Source organism: Lissotriton vulgaris, chromosome 2_1, assembly GCF_964263255.1.
Source record: "Lissotriton vulgaris chromosome 2_1, aLisVul1.2, whole genome shotgun sequence".
In the NCBI taxonomy this organism is placed as follows: domain Eukaryota; kingdom Metazoa; phylum Chordata; class Amphibia; order Caudata; family Salamandridae; genus Lissotriton; species Lissotriton vulgaris.
In genome coordinates this window covers 269,300,713-269,319,424 of record NC_141687.1, presented here as the reverse complement: position 1 = coordinate 269,319,424, position 18,712 = coordinate 269,300,713, and the positions used below count along the sequence as shown (strand labels likewise).

Here is an 18,712-nt window from a genome sequence, read left to right as displayed (position 1 = left end):
GGAGGGCCTGGCTCTTTGCTTCTGCTACACTGTTTCTAGGGGCGAGTACTCTGCTCTCCCCCTTCAGTCCCTAACAGTATAAGTACTCTTTCACTGATATCCATGGTGATGTGTCTCATCATGCTATGATTTCTTGTCATTGTTGTTTCGAAGATTGTTCATCTTTTTTAGCACATTCTTCCCACACTCTTCCAGTTTTGGTAGTGGCACTGCGTTTTGGTGCAGAAAAGCTTCACAGTAGAAAACTGACGTCAGCGCGGCATGAGGAACTTCCACGTCTCTATTGATGTCATATCCATGGACGACGTCAGGACAGAGCCGTGCGACTCCATCCCCTGGAGCGCAGAGGTACTGCTGCCTGGGGATATTTTACGTTAAAGAATATGCGGCTGGAATGTGTTTTTGCCAGATACATCGTTACCGAAGGTAAGTAACTCATTTGTTGCATTGGGCAGCTGAGGACTTCCCCGTTAGGACTAACCTCCTGTCCGAGGTGCGTCAACCGGCAGCTGCCTCTTTGGAGCCCCTGCTGCTGTTCAATGAGACCCTCACGGACATCCTTCTAGGGCACTTGGTCCAAGCCCAGCACAGGGGCTCCTGTGGATAGGATGATTGCCCGACGCCACCGCCGGGCCCCGGGCGACCCCATTTTCCTCTCCCAACACCCTACCTCCGAGAGCTTGGTGGTCCAAGCCTTGACTTCCAAGGACACCTTCCCTACTACTCCACCTGATAGGGAATCCAATAAGCTGGAACATTTTGGGAAGAAGATGTTTTCTTCCGCCAGCTTTGGACTGCAGTCAATGAACACACATGTTACTTGGGCCGTTACTCCCATTCTGGTGCTGCCACAGTGCCCGGAGGTGACCCGGGCCGTACTCACCCGTGTTGTTACCGAAGGGAGAGATGCAGCCAAGTTCGCCATACGATGTGGACTGGACCCAGTCGACTTGCTAGGCAGGACAATTTCAACATTGGTTGCCCTGCAACGCTATGCTCGGCTGTGGTCCACTAGCTTCTCGGGTGATGTCCAATCAACATTTTTGGACATGCTCTTTGAAGGCCGAAATGTAGTACTGCAACAAACAGCGCGGGATGGGGTTTGGGCGTGGACCCTATGTCAAGAGGCTCTTAGCCTTTATATGTGGCTGGAACGTCAGGGCACGTCCCTGGTGGTTAAACCCCTTGCAGGTTCTCTGAACACCAGGGCAGACAAACTCAGTCACCGGTGCATGATGGATCACGAAGGCCAACTTCGCTCAGCAGTTCTGAGTGTTGATATTTCCAAGGCGGCACTCGCTCTGCGATGCTTTTCGTCACAAGTGGAGTTGCGGTCTACTATACGTCATTCGGCCTCTACCACTTCTACTCAGAGTGCTGAAGAAGATCAAGTGCGTCCGGGCCCAAGTCATTCTTGTGGCTCCGGACTGGGCACGAAGGATCTGGTATCCCGAGCTCTTGAACATGGCCATCTATCCTCCAATCAGACTGCCTCTTCAGAAGGATCTTCTGTCGCAGCAGCAGAGGACGGTCCTCCACCCGAACCTGTCCAGCCTCCACCTCCTTGCGTGGAGAGTGAGCGGTGACAGTTTACAGCTTTCAACCTTCCTCCCGAAGTCTGTAATGTTATCTTGGCAGCCAGGCATCCCTCCAACAAAACAGTATATGCGTGTAGATTGGACATATTTGTGGCATGGTGCACAGCAAAGGCTGTGGATCACTTTCTGCCCCTCTTTCAGAGATTCTACTTTTCATTTTTTCCTTGGCCAAGGAGGACTCTTCTCTGGGCACTCTTAAGGGCTATCTTTTGTCTATTTCAGCCTTACTTCACCTTCCAGATCAACCTTGTATCAACCTTATTGTAAATCGTTTTCTTAAGGGCATTACTAACATGTTTCCTCCTATTCCTTTCGTAATGCCCCAGTGGGACTTGAATCTTATTCTGACCTACCTTATGTGAGCTCCTTTCGAGCTGCTACATAACTGTCCTCTCAAACATTTGACACTCAAAACTGCCTTTATGTTTTCCATCACCTCTGCTCACAGGGTGAGTGAGCTTCAGGCTCTTTCTTCCAAACCCCTTTTCCTGGCTATTCATCCGGACAAGGTTGTCCTTCAAACTCAACCTTCTTTTCTTCCCAAAGTGGTTACCTCTTTCCACATAGGACACACCATCACTTTGCCCACCTTCTTCCTGCCCCCGCATCCTTCTAAAGGGGAGAAGCTTCACCGTCTGGATCCAAAATGTGCGCTTTCATTCTATCTGGATCGCACAAAATAATTCCGGGTGGATGATCAGCTCTTTGTTGGCTACGTGGACGCCAAGAAAGGTCGGCCGTGTAAAAGTGAACAATCTCTCGATAGGTCGTTCTTTGCATCAAAATTAGTTATTCTTTAGTGAAAAAGGAACCTCCAGTTTGCTGCATGCCCACTCCACCAGGGCGACATCTGTTATATGCGGTTTTGTAGCACGCTCAATTACTACATGAGTATCCTGGCGCGGGGTGAGAGATGCTAGAGGCCAGACAAATGAGAAACTTTAGAATGCAAGTTTAAACAAATGAGTTTTTAATGCTTTCTTAAAAAGACTGAAATTCGGATTAGCCCAAAGAATCAAAGGCAGGGCATTCCACAAAGTGGCGGCTTTAACAGCAATTGACTGGCCCCCAAGCCAAGAGCGCTGGAACCGTGGAACCGCCAGTAAATACTGAGAGGCGGAGTGCAGTGGCCGCTTGGGAAGATAGAAAGTAAAGCGTTTCCTCAGATTAGCTGGACCTTGGCCATAAATGACTTTATGTGCAAAGGTGAGTGTCTTAAAGATAATGCGCTGTGACACTGGGGGCCAATGCAGGCTACGCAAGTGGAGTCGAACACTCGTTCGGCTGGAGATGTTGAATAAGAGCCGGGCTGTCGCATTTTGAATTATCTGGAGACGTCCAACCAAATAGGCCGGAGAGCCGATCAGCAAGGCATTGGTATAATCAAGGCACGAGAGGATCAGTGCTCTCGCCACTGTCTCTCTCGCAGAATTAGGAAGAAAGGGCAAAAATTTCCGCAGAGCCTTGAGGGTGCCAAAGCACCCGCAGATCAGCTTCTTAATGTGGGTCTCAAACGAGAGATCTTCTCCAAACCATACCCCCAGATTCTTGGCTGGGATGTTCACAGAGCTGGGCAGTGGAAAACCAGCCGGCCATAGCAATTCTCTGAACCGAGGAGGAAACTGACCATAGAGAAGAATTTCAGTTTTGTCCTCATTGCATTTCAACTGGGCGAAAGCCAACCAGTTGAAAACAGAGGACAGACAGGCCTGAATCCTACCTGTGTCCAGGTCATCGCCAGGCCAAGTGAACAGCAGCTGTGTATCATCGACATAGGCGATTATTTTTTCTCCCAGTTGTTCAGCCAAAGTGATCAGGGGGTCAGATAAACATTAAATAACAACGGGCTCAGCGTTGACCCCTGAGGGACCCCCGTTGAAAGAGGTTTGGCTGAAGATGAAAAAGGGGGTAGCCAGACCTGCTGTGACCGAGATGCAAGGAAGGAGCTAAGCCACTCAAAGGCCAAGCCTGTGACACCAATGGCTGCCAGACGTGACACTAGCAGCTGATGGGGAACCGTGTCGAACGCGGCAGAGAGGTCCAATAATATTAGAGCCGCTCTGCCGCCATTGTCCAAACAGTCCCTAATGGCCTCGGAAACTTCAACCAGAGCCGATTCCGTGCTATGAGCAGCACGGAATCCGGACTGGGCAGGATGGAGAGCCTGAGATGTTACAACAAAAGCATTTAGTTGCCGAAAGGCCATTTTTTCACAGACCTTGGCCATCGCTGGTAAAAGTGAGATGGGACGATAGTTAGCTGGTAGCGATGGACTAGGCCAACCTTTTTTAGCAGAGGCAGGAGTTTGGCCGGCTTCCAGTCAACCGGAACAGTAGCTGATCTGAAGGATAGACTGATGATTTGAGTAATCTCCTGACTAACCACCTCTGCCATCCCCCCGAGAACCCAAGCTGGACAAGGGTCGGTGGGTGAGCCTGATTTCAGGGATTTAACAATTGCTAATGTGTCATCCTTAGAGGGCCAAATAAACTCCTCAAAAAAGAAAGTCCTGGTGATGGCAGAGAGAGGTGCACAGGGTGTAAGGGACTCTCGCTGAGACATGTGGTCCGCAGACTGGCCTGTATCCTGGCTATCTTTTGATCGAAGAACGTGGCAATACTGCTTTGGGACGTGGAGTTCCCCTTCATGACATCTGCCAGGCAGGCACGTGGGCTTCATTGCACACGTTCACCAAACATTACTGCCTGGACAGCCAAGTCTGTAGAGGCGGCTTCTTTGGCCGTTCAGTTCTCCAGGACTTGCTGGTGTGAACTTAGTACTCAGACTCACCTACGGGGTTGGTATTGCTGGGGTATCTATTTTAAGGTAAGCAATCCATAACTTTCAGAGGAACAAGTTACTTACCTTTGATAACAATATATCTGTAAGACACATATATTAGTTATGGATTCCTTACCGCCCCGCCCATCCTCCCCGTTCTGCAAACTGACTTCTAGGGTAAGGGACATCCTTTCAGGGCCCTAGTTTTGTGCACCGGTGGTCAGTGTCTTGCATGGCTCTAGGCTTCTGGCGTGGAATGTCGTGTAAAGAACTGACATCAGCGCACAGGGGTAGCGTCTAAGGAGACACCGCATCGTCATTCTGGTGATCAAACGCCAACGACGAACGCGGAGTCGACCGACGCCACCTACCGACGCACAGGGGTACTGCTGAAGAAAATTCTCCGGCTCCAATCTGACACCTGGGGTAAGTCTAAGGTAAGGAATCCATAACTAATATGTCTCTTACAGATAAAGTGTTCCCAAAGGTAAGTAACATATTCGTCTATTTTATTTAGGAAGGTTATTATAGGCAAATGTATACTTACAGATGTACTTAAATGTGTGTTTTTGTGTTCTAGTCCCAACAGAAAAGGGTGCAACTGGTCTCAGTAACCTGGGCAACACCTGCTTCATGAACTCTAGCATCCAGTGTGTGAGTAACACACAACCACTGACACAGTATTTCATCTCTGGAAGACATCTTTATGAACTTAACAGGTAATCGAGAGGGCTATGTGTTTTTTTAAGATTAGCGGATGATGATAAATGTGCTGATTTATCCCTGAAACAGTGGCTTGGCTACTCTGAAACTTCACACTTCAAACAAAAAAGGTCAAAAAGCTTGCCTTGACCTACGCTTGGATAGTGATTCAGGAAAGATTATGAAAGGAAATCTTTATAGTAGTTGCCGCCTTTATAGTGAAACTTTAACTGAAAGATTTGAATAAGCTTTCTAATACAGGACCTCGTGTTTTACTCTAGAAGTTAGTTGATTAATGGAGACCTTTTGCAAATTCTTTATAAAAAGCTCAAATGTCATACTCAGATACATTTTTATAAATAAGTAAAACGTTGAAGGTTAAAAATGTGAATTTGACTGGTAAAAGGTAATAGAAACGTCTTGTTCTAATTGGCCTTGGGATCCACAGTTCTTCCTTTCCCGCTGACCGTGAGGGTCCCCAAGGTCCTTGCTTCTTCCATTTTATTGTCTACAATGGTTAATAACTTCACTAATTTGCAATTTAGTTGCAGATCATTGGAGTTGAAGCATGCTATTACTACTTGCTGGCATGTGCGCATCCCACGGGCATTGAATTCTGATTTGAATAATCTGATCCTTTCTCGCTTTAAATGCATACAGGTGCAAATCAAGTGTGCCATGTCCTCTATTCCCTTTTTGCATAGAAAACAGTTAGTTGTAGCTTTCCCCTTCTTCCATGGTGGTAGACATAGGATGGATGGCAACTTTCCTAGTCGGTGTTTGAGAAATCTTTCTTTTATGGATCGTGCATTCCCCAAGCTGAAATAGGTTTTTAGGGTGAGTGTTTTGTAGCTATTAATAGTCATCCATGCATGACTTTGTTTTTCTATAGATTTGTGGTGAAAATAATTGTCCTGTATCTCACATTATAAAGTGTAGGCAGCATGTCCACCACTAAACATTCCATGCAGGTACATTTTCTGCAGGTACCATACTACAGACACATCTGAAGAAGCATTTGCCAGCAGGGAAACCATGGTCAGTTCCTCTGTCTTCTATGAAGGTAGTCACAAGGGAGTGCCAGCAAAGCATATTAGGTAGTGTGGGAATGAAATGGGCACAAAGGAATGAAACAAAAGGAATCTTAAAGAATGTAAAGTCCCTCTGAAACCTACAAATTCGGTATGAGCTCACTTAGAATAGATGTTTATTCACCTGATAAATCCTCAATGTGCATCTGTTTCCTGGAAATGTCAGTGATGTGCATAATTCAAAGTGAGGAATAGTGTTCCAATCAGCACATATCTTAGGTTTCCTTGAAAATTTTAGATGTACATGGAAACTTGCTAGGTAAACGAGGGGTCTTACAGGTTCATGGAAGTTGTTTGATTAAATGTGTTGACAGGAGATCTAACGGGGTTGTTAGAGATGTGTAGTCAAAAAGTCAAAACAGTGAATAGTGAAGTATGCTTATGATTATACTATCTCTCCTGGGTATTTGGAGCATTACACAATCCTCATGCATTTTTGTTTTCTTCAGGTTCCTTTGTGTGCCACACACAAGGGCAACCTGTTTATGCGTTTCCATATGACAGTATTATTAGACCTAAAGCTCCTACTGCTTTGTGTTAATGCTCTATTGAAGGTGTACTTTAGAGCGAAATAGAGGGGCCATCACTAGCTTTAATCCGAGGTAACAGTTAAAGTCCAAGATCAGCGAAACATATGTATCACTGAGACAGGAATAAGCAATACTAGTGTCTGTAGGAGCATATTTAATGAAGCTTGGCCTTTATAGGAAGGTGTTGATGCTAAACACTTTCCATATGTGAAGAGGTTTGCGTTTCTGGTATTTATTTTGATAAGCAAATTTTATTGATTTTAAAAAACAAAGAAGAACAGATCAGCCAATGCAAGTAAATCACAGATATGGGTTTATTCAGATTGTCGCTGTACTCCCTAATCACGGACCCTCTAAAAAGGAAAAACATAACCCCTAGCAGATGCTGGAGTCCAGTCATCGGGACCCTCCACAGCTCCCAGCCACTTTCCACACACTCTACTATGTTTCTTGGCACGCCCCTTCACTATATACATGGCTTTCTCTTGGGTCGCACACCAGTCCACCCCTCTGCGCCACTTCTCCAGGGTAGGAGGATCAGGGCTTAGCCAGGCCGCCGCAATGTCCCGCTTGGCCACCATCATTGCTGTATTTTAAAACAACTTATCAGATCTGGTCCCATCCAGCCCGTCAGTGACACCCAGCAGTGAGTGACGCGGGTCATGAGGAACATCCCAACCAAGAATCTCCGTTAACTCTCCCTCAATGAAACCCCAGAACGGCTCCAAGCGGGGGCATGACAAAACCATGTGGAGGAAATCGGCCGGGACGTGAATGCATCGCGCGCATGCCGCATCTGGGCGCAAACCTGCTCGCTGCAGGAGCAGGGGGGTGAGAAACGCAGCGTGTAGATAGTATAATTGGATCAACTTGAGTTTGGCGGAGACAGTAACTGTTCTGGGGCCATAACGGCATCGAGCCAGTCCGCATCGTCTAGGGGGCCCACCCATACCACCCATTGATCCCTCAACTTGTTCAGTGATGTGGGGGTGTTATTAACTAGAGTGCAATAAATTCGGGAACCCTACCCCCCGAGTGTCCAGCTCCTTGAACCAGACCTTGGAATACCAGAAGGGGGTGTTCTGGAGGACGTGGAGGAACCTGGGGAGGATCATCATTTTAAAAAGAGCTACTCTCCCAGGGGGTTCAGGGGCAGCCCCCTCTATTTGAGGAGATCCTCTTTAGCCTTCTTAACTAAGGGGGCCACGTTGAGGGACCAGCCCAGTTCGGGCAGAAGGGTGATCCAGATCCCCAGATACTTAAAGGACAGCCTCCGAATCAGAATGGTGGACTGCCACTCAAAGCACTCTCTAGAAAGATGCAAGGGGACTAGCACAGACTTTCCGGGGTTAAGCCGCAGTCCTGATGCCCGCTCGAAGTCCTGCAAGATTTTGAGGCACTGTGACCCGGAGGAGGCGGGGTTGGACAGGAAGACCAGCACGTCATCCGCGTACAACGCGATCATGTCCGTGTCCGTATGCGGCCACTCCCAACCGCGGAGGGGATCCTCAGCCCGCACCAGGGACGCTAAGGGTTCCATCGCCAGGGCAAATAGTAAAGGAGAAAGGGGACAACCCTGTCTAGTGCCCCGGGCAATGGGAAAGGCTTCCGATAGCACCCCGTTGACCAGGACTCTTGCTCTCGGGCGGGCGCAGAGTACTCGGACCAGAGAACAAAAGAGGGGCCCAAATTCCATCTCGGTCAACATACCCTGTAGGTACCCCCAGTCCATGGAATCGAAGGCTTTTTCAAAGTCTATGGACAGGAGTGCCAAGTAAGGGGTAATCAGGGGCCGGTGTGCCAGGGCTGACTGCAATCTTCGGAGGCAGTGGCAGGTCCCCCGCTGCAGCATGAAGCTGCACGGTTCCGGGTGTACCAATGAGGCTAAATAGGGTTGTAGGCGCTGGGCCAGAATGGTGGCGTAGAGCTTGATTTCGGTATTAAGGAGGGATATGAGGCGGTATTCAGCACATATTTGGGAGGGAGGCTGGGATTTTGGGATGACCACGATGGTGGGGATGTCCGTTTCTGGTGGAAATGATCCTTGGTCCACAGCTTCTTTAAACAAGTTTGCGAGGTGGGGGATCAGGGTGTCTCTTTAGGCCGCATAATATTCCTGTGGTAAACCCTCCGGCCCCGGGGTCTTACCCGGTGAGACCAGGTTGACTGCCTCCTCAATCTCTTGTGAGGAGGTGGGGCGCTCCAGGTACTTCTGGGCCTCCTGTTCCAACATGGGAAGGTGCACCCCACCCCGGTCAAGGAGCGCAGCGACGGTCAGCCCGGGGTCCCGTGCCGTGTACAATTCCCGATAGTACACGGCAAAATTATTTGCCATAGCCATGGGATCCCGATGCACCACTTCATTTGCGTCCACCTCCTCTGGAATGATACGGTTCGCCCTTGGGTATGTGGCCAGCCTGTGCAGTATCGTCCCGTTCTTGTCCCCCCAGCCGTAGACTCTGGCCACCGAGGACCGCCAGAGGAGCTTGGCCGCATCCAAGGACAATTGCTTGATGTCGCCCCTTATAAGGGCCAGCTGACGAGCCTGAGAGGCGTCATCCGATGTGGATAAAAGCTGTTCCAAACGAAGCGCCTGCGCTTCTTTGGCAGTAATTTCCTGCAGCTGCGCTTGCCTCCGGAGTTTAAGCTGCCGTTTTGCAAAGCCCCTAACAGTCGCCTTCCACGCCTCCCTCAGGAAGCCCGGGGATGCCACCAACCCCTGGTTGCTGTCGAAGTAACGGCTAAGTTCCCTCCCAACCTCTTTCTTAAACTCTTTGTCCTGTCGGAACCAGGCATTCATCCTCCATGTTTGGCGGGCTGCAGGGGGGTGAGCCCCAGAACTAAGAGTTATCGGGAGTGGTCAGAAATGCCCCTGGGGAGGATACGAACATCTACTATCATCGAACAGTCAAGCGCGGGGACAAACATCACGTCTATGCGGGCCTGTGTGTGATGTGCCGCAGATGTGTGCGTGAATTGGACAGTATGTGGGTGCCACGTGCGCCACGCATCGCAAAGCCCCAGGGACTCAGACCACCTCCGTAAGTATTTCGCGTTCGCCATCCGGGCCGTCAAGGGGGGGGGCCCTGATGTTTCAAGGGCTGGAGCTAAGACTGCGTTAAAATCACCCGCAATGATCATGCTGCCTGCAGGCATGTCGTATAGGACGGAAGCTGTGTGTGCCAGAGTGGTCGCCAGCAAGGAGGGAGGGAAATATATCGACAAGAGAGTTATTGGCGTAGCAGACAATGTCCCACATACCGCCACAAACGAGCCCTGGGGGTCGTGCACCACTTGAGAAAGAACAAAGGGCAATGTCTGCCTTAGAAGGATCGCCACCCCGCGGGAGCCTCTGGAGAAGCCGGAATGATATACCCTGTCATAGCCATACCGAGCCAGGAAGGGACGGCAGTTACCCAAAAGGTGAGTTTCTTGGATCATGAGGATGTCTATGTGGAGACGTTGTGCATATCTTAAAACCGCTGTACTTTTGTGACAGTCCAACAGACCGTTGACATTCCACGACATGGTGTGGAGGGATCCTTTAAGGGAGGTGTTATCTGTCATGGTAGTTTGGTCTTGGTCTGGGCGGAGAGTGTGGCATGGAGCGTACAGCGGTGCTGGAACGCCCATGGTGGTGCATGTGCGCACATAGTACGGGAACACACCGCCCGCCCCACCCATGATTCGTATCAATCCGTGATGGCTGAAATAGAGAACAAAACACAACAAAACAACATACTGGACTAAACCATCCCAAACCCACCCCTCACCCCCCACCCTACACTTCAGGAACAGAAGCATCTGTCGTCCCCCCCCCCCCAATCAACAACAGCACCCAGTATACCGGGTGAACAACCAAACTAAAACGCCTGGGAATCGGGAATCGTGGAGGACCCCTCCTCATGAGCAGATGCTTAATGATAACCATCAACAGGAATTTGGGAACAGATCAGGGACAGCATGCCGCCTCCGTCTGCGGAGCAAGGCCCGGCGGGCAGAGAACGGCTCATGCAGGGTCTTTCAGCAGCGTCGGGCTACAGGAGAGGTCTGTGTCTGGAAGGTCAGCCACGGGGTGCCGGGGAGCTTCACCTCCATCGTCCTGCCGGCCAGGTGAACCCGAGCGCCTCCCATTGGATGCTCCTTCCTCAGCCTGGGTGGACTGTCGTGTGTGACCCGGCGGAAAGTCCGATCGGGCCTTCGGGAACGATTACGGGGAGACCGAGGTTCAGAGGTAGCGGATCGACCTGGACCGCCCCCTCCTCTCTCTCGTCCATGGCTCGGCCCTCAACCGGCAGAGGCCATTCTTCCGTCGCCCAGGCCCAAGCCTCTGTCGGATTGTCAAAGAACAGAGCCTTGTGCCCAAATATCACCCACAGGCGAGCTGGGAAGAGGAGCGGTTATTGAATATTGAGTGCCCTCAACTTTTGCTTGACCTCTCCGAAGGAGCACCTCTGACCCTGAACCTCACGGGTATAATCCGGAAAGATCATGATGGTGCAGTTTTCATACAGGAGCCATTGTTGCTTGCGGGCCTCAGCCAGGATGCTGTCACGATCTTTGAAGTTAAGGACCCGCATGACAAGCAGGCGAGAAGGAGCACCCGGCAGGGCTTGGGGGCCAAGGACTGATGGGCCCGTTCAATCGCAAACCAAGGGGAGAGAGCCCCCTCAGGGACCCACGATCGCAACCATCGCTCCCGGAAGTCCACTGCTCGCCCCTGCTCAGCTCCCACCGGAAAGCCCACCAGGCAACTCCTGTGTGTGTAACTGAAGACGTGCCACCTGTCCCTTAAGTTGCTGCACATCATCCCCCACCGAGGAGATCCTAGGCTCAGTTTCTTTAATCCTGGCATTTGCGTTACGGAGGTCCTACCTAATGAGTCATGTCCACCCTTACCTCGGCGATTTTGCCCTCCACCGAGGTCTGGGATGCATGGATCGCCTGGAGGATGGCGGCCAGTTCATCGGACAGAGGAGCACCCTGTCCCGCCGCACCCCCAGGAGATCCCCCCCCCTCCGCCAGGGTGGTGAAGTGGTCCATTTTGGTCTGGGTGGTGGGGACCTTCGCGGATCTATGCGTTCTGCCCATGCTCTGACCCCAATGAGGAACAGGATCTCAACGACTCCCAGGCCGGCCCCCACTCCAGCTCGCGCCAAGTGCTCATCCGATGAGTTACAGCTGCACAGGGGGTTATAACTGACAACCGCCGCTGTGCGTCACTGGGCAGCGCCCGGTCCAGTCAGGTCAGATCGCCGCAACCGCAGGACGTAGGAAGTGCGCAAGGAGTGTGGGGGAGGAGACGGGGTGACCCCACACCCGCCTGCCGCCCGATTGACGGCCAAAACCTCCACCCAAACCCTGGCCCCTTGCGCCCCACTCCTTACCTCTACTTCCAGGCACAGGAGCTCGTGGCAGGCTCGCCACCAACCGCCAGCGGGACCCCGCAGCAGCAGCTGCTTCAAACCCAACCGAGCAAACAGTAATCGGGCAGGCCACTGCATGTGTCCACCACCGGTTCAAGGCACCCAAGGATGCTGCACCGGCACAGCCGCCACACTCCCAGCAGTCCTCCACAAGGCACCGATGATAACCTCACCTAGAGAGTCCACAGAACCGCAGCCAGCCCCCCTGCAAGTAGGGCCCACAGTGCATGGGGAGTCCAGGGGCCCCAGTCCATGAGAGGGACCCGGGGTGGGCGGCCGCTATCGCCTGCGGCAGACTGAATCACAGCCAGGGATTAATCAGCAATGAGACTACAACCCCCGCAAACAGCAGAGCTGAGAGGGCCCCAGAAATTAACAGGGGCCAGAGGCAACCTACCCAGGGGGGCCCTAGTCGTAGAGACACGCGTACATGGGGACTACAAGGAGAAGGAGCGACTAAGCGGTGGAGATCCTCTTCAGCAGTCCTCCATCCAGCTAGCGCAGCCGAGGCTCCTCATCACTCTGGGTGATCGCACATAAGACGGCACTGCTCCCCGGCAGATGGCAGGCCCCGGTCCGGAGAGCGCGTGATTCACCACTCTTCTAGTAACAGCGGGAGTGAAAGCTGCAGGTATCCTATGTCCCGATGCTGATGGGGGTGGGGGGAGGAAGGCCCCCTCCGGCCCGCTGCCCGTTGATGCAGCGGATACCTCCCCCCTCCAACAGGGCCTCACCTCACCGCCCCGCGGGCCTCAACGCAGGGATGGCACGTCCTACGCCGCCGCCCGGAGTGGCGGCCGAGCCCTTCAAATGCAAATGAGGTCACTTGGGTCCTAGGCCATGTGTAGCAGGCCCCCGATGCTGCACACGTAGGAGAGCAGCGGCGAGGCGCCCCGCATACACCGTTTTTCTATGCAGGAATAGGCTCGGAGAATGCCTCACGCGGTGAGGACCCTCTAGGAGATCAGAAACCCACGTTTAGGCCATATCACAGGTAATCTTCAGGTGCGCCACATGGTTACCCAGAGGCACAGTTCACCCGCCACTTCACCCCTATACCGCCCGATCTGACGGCCGAACCACTCCGTCTTCTCTCAAGCTGCTGAGCGTCAGCAATCGGGGGCGGCGCCGCCCGAAGACTGCGCCGGCGGCGGCACCAGCCGGACCGACGCCGGGGGGAGTCGTAAGGTCCACCGGTGACGATCCAGAGCCAGAGGAAGGTCCAGCGGCGTCCGGCGCCGCATCCAACGCCGTTTGGAGATTTCCACTTCTATGAACCGGCCCCATTGATTAACGACCCTGAGTATCGGGAGATGGGTGATGAGGAGGATTGGGAGGGGTCTGAAGACCCTCTGACCAGGGAGTGTCCGTCTCAGGAGGGCTGGGCAGGAGACCTTGGGGATGCCAGTCGTCTGGACACTTCCCCAGACACTGGCTTTGTCTCACCTCCTAGCGTGGCTACGGAGGAGGGGGCAACCTACAGCGTGGTGTTGACGAGGGCTGCCAAGGCCTTGGGCCTTGAGCTCCCTGTCGCGGCCGTGAGGACTAACCTCCTCACAGAGGTCCTTAAACCGCCGACATGCTCAACTGAGCCTCTGCTGCCGTTTAATGAGGCCTTGACCGACGTTCTTTTGGGCACCTGGTCCAGGCCAGGTTCATCTGTACATAGGAACGTGGCCAGACGCCACCGCCCGGCCCCGGGCGACCCATGTTTTGCAGCGTGAATCTTTCTGGATTCACTATGCTGTGCATTATTCCGCGGTCTTGTGGTTGGGTCCGGATTCGTAGTCTTTTCTTTGGTTTTTTTTTCGTAGCCCTTTTGGGTGTCGGCGTCACACCTCCTCGGGTGCACTTCCGGTGACGTCGGCATGCTTCCTGCGGAAGCTCCCACTCTTGGGCGCCATCTTCGGATTTTTTTTTTTCCGCGGTCTGGATCGTTCCCGTTGGGCTCCAGACATTTTTGGAGAAAGTACTGAAAAGATTTGAAGTTGGAGAAGGTATTGGAAGAAGAAGACTAAAGAAGATTTCGCAGAACATTGACGAAGAGAAAAGAAGGAGAAAACCTCGAGAACTTAGACGATCGTCGACGTCCACGCGGTCAGGGAGGCCTGAACGCTCGAGGATGGACAACACGCCATTCAAGTTCTGCCCGAACTGCAGACACAAGTACGCGCAGAAAGACCAGCATCCGGTTTGCAACCTTTGCCTACCGGTAGAACACAGAAGCGAGGACTGCAACGCCTGCTCCGTCTTCGCCCAGAAGACCCTTCGTGTGAGGAAGAGCCAGAGGGTAGCACACGCCACCCTCGAAGGAAAAGCCCTGACACCATCGCTGTACGAGCTGGGGATGTCCTCGGAGGAAGAGGACAACGCTGCCGCCGAAGACGACAGCTACACGGTCGTAGAGACCGATTACAAGACAACTGATAAGGTAGGAGACTCGACGTCCCACAAGAGCACGAGAGACTCTGAGTCTCGAAAGTACGAGGGCATGAGCCCGAAGGCGCCGACGCAGCGACATCTGCCGTCCACGACCACAAACAGGCCCAGCGGATCCTCGGAGAAGGAGTCCCTGGCGCCGAGAGCTGTTGAACAGCAGAAGGCGTTGAAGATCGTCGCCGAAAGGGACAGATCGACGTCGAGGGAGAAAGACCCTAAAGCCTCGGCGCCGTCCAAGGACCCGATAGCCAGTTCGACGTCCAAGTCATCGACGCCGAGAATCTCGCCGCCGAGCCAGGCGACGAAGAGAGGGGCTGAACGTTCCGAAGCCAAAAACGCGGCCGAGATGCAAAGAAAAAACATCGGCTAGAAGCCGAAATAGCAAGCCTCTTGCAGCGGAGAAAAGATTTCGCCGCCGAGATGAGTGCCTTCACGATTCCACACAAGACCAAGCACGCCGTGCTAGATCTGGTCGAAGAGGAAGAAGAACATGTCGACGGACATGGGCCTAGCGACGAGATGGTCGACGACCAGGAAGGTGAAAAGAATCCCTACGAGGATTACAGCTATGAGGAGGAAGAGGGCAGTAGGTTGGACGCCGAGTCGGCCACCTCTGACCCACACGAGGAGGATTACCTAGATGTCGACACCGAGAGCCCGGAAGAGGCGGTCGACTCCTACCCCTCGAGGCCCTCGCCGCCGGACGACATCGGGGAGTACAACTCGGCGATTCAATCTGCCGCAGCTGCATTCAAGCTAAAGCTCGACGAGGAAAGGCAGAAAGCAGACTTCCTGCTAGAGACTTTGCTCCCAACACAAACAAGAAGCCAGTTCCTTCCAATGCTCGAGAGCGTCTTGGCTCAGGGAAAGGAAGCATTCAAAGAGCCCGCAACATGCAAGGCGGTAACTCCCAGAACAGAGAAAAAGTACAAACACTCCTCAAAGGACCCAGCCTACATTCGGGGCGAGGTCTCCGCAGACTCCATTATCACGGCCACAGCTAAGAAGAGGGCGAGCGTATCCACGACCTCTGGCCCACCACCGGATAAGGAGAGCAAGAGGATGGATCTGGTGGGGAGAAGGATCGAACGGAATGCCGCGACCCACTGGCGCATGGCTAATTCCAACGCCCTGTTAAACAGGCACATGTACCAGATCATGGAGGGGCTGGGGCAGTTGGTGAAGGACCTACCCCAGAATGCCAGGCAGAAGGCCGAAAAATTGATCGAAGAAGGGAAAAACGCGGCAAATTCTTGCCTTAAGACGGCCCTGGACGGAGCAGACACCGCCAGCAGGCTCATGATGATGGGTGTCACGGAAAGGAGACACGCCTGGCTCAGGATCTCAGGGTTCAAACCCGAGGTGCAACACAGTATCCTGAACACACCGTTCAACGGCGAAACACTTTTCGGAGCAACAGTTGACGAGAAACTCTGCCAACTCAAAAAAGATAACGAGACGGCAAGATCCATGGGGGCATTGCCGTTCAGAGGCAACAAAAGAGGCACCCCGTCACGGAGGCCCGGCGGGAGAGGTGGAAACCAGCCAGGTACATCGCACCAGGCTTTCCAGCAAACGCACCAGGCAGACTCGCAGGCTCAGCAAGGTCAGCAGAAGCAGTCCTGGCAGTACCAACCAAGAGGTCAGTCCTTTCGAGGGAGAAATGGACGTGGCCAGAATAGAAGAGGGGGGCAGCAGCCCACCTCGAAGTGACTTCAAAGACCTCCGGGTGCCCGACCACAGAAAAGATCCCAGGGGGCACCACGTACGAAGGGGTCAGGACATTCTAAACACCTACGACCACATGACACCAGTGGGAGGAAGATTAAAGTTTTACCTCCAACAATGGAGAGAAATAACATCAGACAAATGGATCCTAAACATTATCCAATTTGGATACTGCTTGGAGTTGGAGAGAAAGCCAACAAGCAGAAAACCAAGGGGAAAGCCACCAGCAAGAGAACAGCTGGCGAGGCTTCAGGAAGAAGCGCAAGAACTTCTACAAAAACAGGCCATAGAAAGAGTTCCCTTCAAGGAAAAAAACAAGGGAATATACTCAACGTACTTCCTAGTACCAAAGGTAGACGACAAAATGAGACCCATCCTAGACCTGAGGTTCCTCAACAAATTCATAAGAACACAAAAATTCAAGATGACCTCCCTGCAGGAGGTGCTACCGCAATTGCAGGTCAGAGACTTCATGGTCACGATAGACCTCAAGGACGCCTACTTGCACATACCGATGAACGAGAAGCACAAGCATATGCTCAGGTTCACAATTGGAGGAGGCCACTACCAGTTCACAACGCTAGCCTTCGGACTAAAATCAGCACAGAGGGTGTTCACGAAGTGCCTCGCGGCAGTCGCAGCGCACTTACGAAGACAGGGGATACACGTATACCCTTACCTGGACAACTGGCTGGTGAAAGCAAACTCGTACTAGAAGTGCAAGCAACATGCACATACAGTGACGAGCACGCTCATAAACCTGGGGTTCTCCGTCCATTGGAAGAAATCATCAATGGAGCCGGAGCAAGTGAAGATCTTCCTGGGGCAGAGATCAACACCTTACAGGGCAAAGTGTTCCCCAGCGAGAAGAGAGCAAGGGCACTGGTCAAGGAAACTCGCCTCTACCGGAAGGGACAAGCTCGGACAGTGAGGACTGCGAGCAAGATCTTGGGGATGATGGCATCATGCATCCACCTAGTGCCGAATGTGCGGCTCCACATGAGACCCATGCAAGAATGGCTACAGGAACAATGGTCACAGGCTTCTGGCAGTTGGGAGGATCTTGTGGTGGTGACGCACGCAGTGCAGAAGGAGATGACATGGTGGACCATGGAGAACTTAACAAGGGGAAAGCCTCTAACACCCCCAACTCCGACAGTGACCATCACCACAGACGCATCCCTGAAGGGATGGGGCGCTCACATGGAGGAACTCAAAGTGAGGGGTCTTTGGACGCCAGCAGATGCGACAAAGCACATCAATTACCTCGAATTGAAGACAATCTTCCTTGCACTGAAAGCCTTCCAGACAAGACTGTACAGGCAAAGGGTGTTGCTGCAGACAGACAACACCACAGCGATGTTCTACATCAACAAACAGGGTGGAACACAGTCAACAACGCTTTCAACGCTGGCACAGGAGATATGGAGATGGGCCATCCCTCTCCAGATAGACCTGCTAGCCATACACCTACCAGGGAAGGAGAACATTCAGGCAGACTGGCTGAGCAGACAGACATCGGCATCCCACGAGTGGGAGCTCAATGCTCAGGAGACAAGGTGGCTGTTCAACAGGTGGGGAACGCCATCAGTTGACCTGTTTGCAACACGCCAGAATGCGAAATGCCGAAACTTCGCATCCAGACAACACGAAGAAGGGTCCCTTGGGAATGCCCTATGGATAGATTGGTCCGGGACATTTGCTTACGCTTTTCCCCTGATACCACTGATACACAGAGTACTGAGCAAGTGCAGAGCGAGCAACATGACCCTTATACTGGTCGCGCCACAGTGGGCGAGGCAGACATGGTACTTGCAGATCATGGAGATGACACAGTGTGCACCCCACAGATTCGGCAGAAGAAAAGACCTGCTCTCCATGCAGAACGGAAAGGTGCTGCACCCAGAGCCAGAGAGCCTGAGCCTAGTGGCGTGGCTCCTGAGGACATAGAGTTCGCACATTTGAGACTGCCAGAGAGCACACTCAGGGTCCTTCGGGAGGCACGAAGGCCCAGCACACGGAAGTGCTATGTCGCAAAGTGGAAAAGATTCACGATGTGGTGCAGGCGGGAAAGACTTCACAATAAAATGAAGAAGGACTCCACAGTGCTAAAATACCTGACGCACTTACTGGAGAAAAACCTCAGCTCGTCCTCCTTGAGAGTTCACTTGGCAGCTATAGTGGCCTACACAAGGGGTGAGATGGGCAGAAGCTTCTTCACATCACAAGTTGTCAAGAGGTTCCTGGAAGGAGCGAAGAGGATCGCACCACCCAAGCGTGTGCAGCCACCGGCATGGAACTTGAACGTAGTCCTGACGGAACTCATGAAGGAGCCCTTTGAGCCACTTCACAAGGCCTCCTTACAGATGCTAACTATGAAAACTGCTTTCCTGGTTGCAATAACGTCTTTACGCAGA

The 18,712-nt window shown here is 52.5% G+C and overlaps 1 protein-coding gene across 2 annotated transcripts in view; it reads left to right on the top strand.

Moving 5' to 3' along the window:
• USP32 (ubiquitin specific peptidase 32) overlaps positions 1-18,712 on the top strand; it is a 1,504,025-nt gene that overhangs the window by 999,926 nt on the left and 485,387 nt on the right. For both annotated transcript variants that reach the window (XM_086954917.1, XM_086954918.1), the window contains exon 20: positions 4,960-5,098. In XM_086954917.1, the coding sequence (XP_086811043.1) occupies positions 4,960-5,098 (139 nt within the window). The remainder of the gene's footprint in view (positions 1-4,959; positions 5,099-18,712) is intronic.